General features: G+C 51.5%; 1 protein-coding gene across 1 annotated transcript in view; it reads left to right on the forward strand.

Moving 5' to 3' along the window:
* The first annotated feature begins 905 nt into the window (after positions 1-905).
* LOC119358348 overlaps positions 906-2,106 on the forward strand; it is a 2,679-nt gene continuing 1,478 nt past the window's right edge. Inside the window, exon 1 of the mRNA XM_037624934.1 lies at positions 906-920. Within this exon, the coding sequence (XP_037480831.1) occupies positions 906-920 (15 nt within the window). The remainder of the gene's footprint in view (positions 921-2,106) is intronic.

The following is a 2,106-nucleotide window of genomic DNA, read 5'->3' on the forward strand; positions in this document are numbered from 1 at the left end:
GTGGAGAAGGGTGGATTGTTAGTGTAGACGATTTAGAAGATACAATGGGTGGACATGTATGGTTGGGTTTTATTTGTGTATTTGGCGGAATTTGGCATATTTTAAACCAGCCAATGGTTCGTATCACTCTATGGTTGAGGGACCTTCTCGGTTCAAAGCTAACAAATAGGTCTCATGTTGGCACTCAATCGCTAAGAGCAGCCAACAACTTAACTTGCAGGCTTATCAATACACAAATGTATAACTCCCCAGGAATTTCAATTGCGTTTATATCCATCACTGTAGGACTTGGGTTTAAGCTTTCCCCAGCCCCTTTTCATCAATGGACCCATGACGTCTACGAAGGAGTGTGGTTCGTTCGACAAATTTTCCTACCTCTATATCTATCTCTGAGGTGTTTGGGTTTTGCAAAACTCCATAGACATGCAGAAGAGAAATGCTATCCCCACTCCGACAAAGAAAAGAAATTGGAATTTTTACTTCAATTTTTCTATAAAATTGTTTCCGATTCACCAAACCAAAAGTAACCATCATTCCTTTTTCTGACGAATCACGTAATCCTCCAAGTTCACGAACTAATAAGGTTATAAAATGAATCATAATCACAATTGAAATCGTTGAGAAAGTGCCTCGAAAAAACAATACTTGCTGGGAACAATAGTATCACAACAGAGCCTTCAGTTAAGTATTTCTCTTAACTTTGGGCCTAATGTTTGACCATCGTGCCCACTTTGGGTCTTGCTGGCCCCCATCTCCATGTCGTCGTGCCCCCCTTTCCGTCAATTTTGATTCCCAGCACAGCAGATGATTCATGTGGTGCCAACCTGGCCCGTTAGCTCTCGTGTGGACGGTCGTGCTTCTAGTCGTGCTTTGGGCTAGCCTAAAATGGCCCGGCCCAAGTGTGGATGGGCGAGATCGAGGTGGAGTGACGAGCGAGCTCATTGAAATTGAAGTGTTCAATAAAACGGACGAAATTTGGTGGAGTGGAAAGCTCACCAGCAACTCCATTTTACAAGACGGTAGAGAAAAAATTGTAGAACAAACAAACCGTTAATTTTTTTCATAAATGAATTTGGCGAGGTTTTTCATTAAGAAAGAAACAATGCTATACAGTAATCTAGAAAAACTTGCGCGAAATCGCCCCTCCACAAGGTTTACCACCAACCAACCAACCCCTGTTCATCCTCAACATCCTTTGGGCCGACCTGGACACACGCTCGCAGTCGCCGTGGAAAGGAAAGGAACGGGCCACCCACGGCACGCACGCACAGCCGCTGCTCCACGTGACCCTGACGGAGACGGACCCATCCACATCCACATCAAACTAGATAGCACTCCTCCTCAGCTCACCCCGTCGGGGACACCGGAATTTCGCGGCACCCGAACCACCACGCACGTCCCCGCGGGAACCCCCGTACGTGGCCGGGAAACACTCCTAGCATCGCCCGACCACCGCCACCACCACGAAACTCTTCACCAGCGGGACGGCACTTGGTACGTACTACGTCGAGCCAGCAGGGTGACCTGCCTCACCCCTACCAATTCTCCCAAAAAGGTCTGAACTTGCTCACGGCTGAGGTCCAACCACGACACGCCCGTGCGTTTCGCGTGCACCGCCGTGCCGTGCCGCCGCCGCCGCCCCGGCGACCGTCCTACGTTTACGCGGTCGTATCCAAGACTTCCGTTGCCTGCCGTCGCGACACCACCAAACACACGCCACACACCACAGGTAGTAGTACCACGACTACCCAAACCAAAGACGAAGTTGGACCAATGGAGATTTGGCATCCCCATCGCCTTGGCTTCTCCCAGGCTGCAATAATAATAGGGTCCTGGGTTCCCACCCACCAGACCCAACCCACCACCACACCACACCACATCACCACCCCAAGGGGAGGGTAGGGTTAGCCCATCCCTCGCTCTCTTCCTCCCTCCCTCGCTCTCTTCCTCCCTCCCTCGCCTCACCTCAGCCCCCCAAGAAGCTGAGAAGAGCTGCGCAGCCGCCATACAGCAACGTCGCAGCCGACGAGCCCCACCCACCCCACCAACCCCCCCTCCCCGCACGCCGTCGACCAGGTTGTTACCCGCCACTTAACCCGCCCGCCA

Source organism: Triticum dicoccoides, chromosome 2A (assembly GCF_002162155.2).
Source record: "Triticum dicoccoides isolate Atlit2015 ecotype Zavitan chromosome 2A, WEW_v2.0, whole genome shotgun sequence".
Classification (NCBI taxonomy): Eukaryota; Viridiplantae; Streptophyta; class Magnoliopsida; order Poales; family Poaceae; genus Triticum; species Triticum dicoccoides.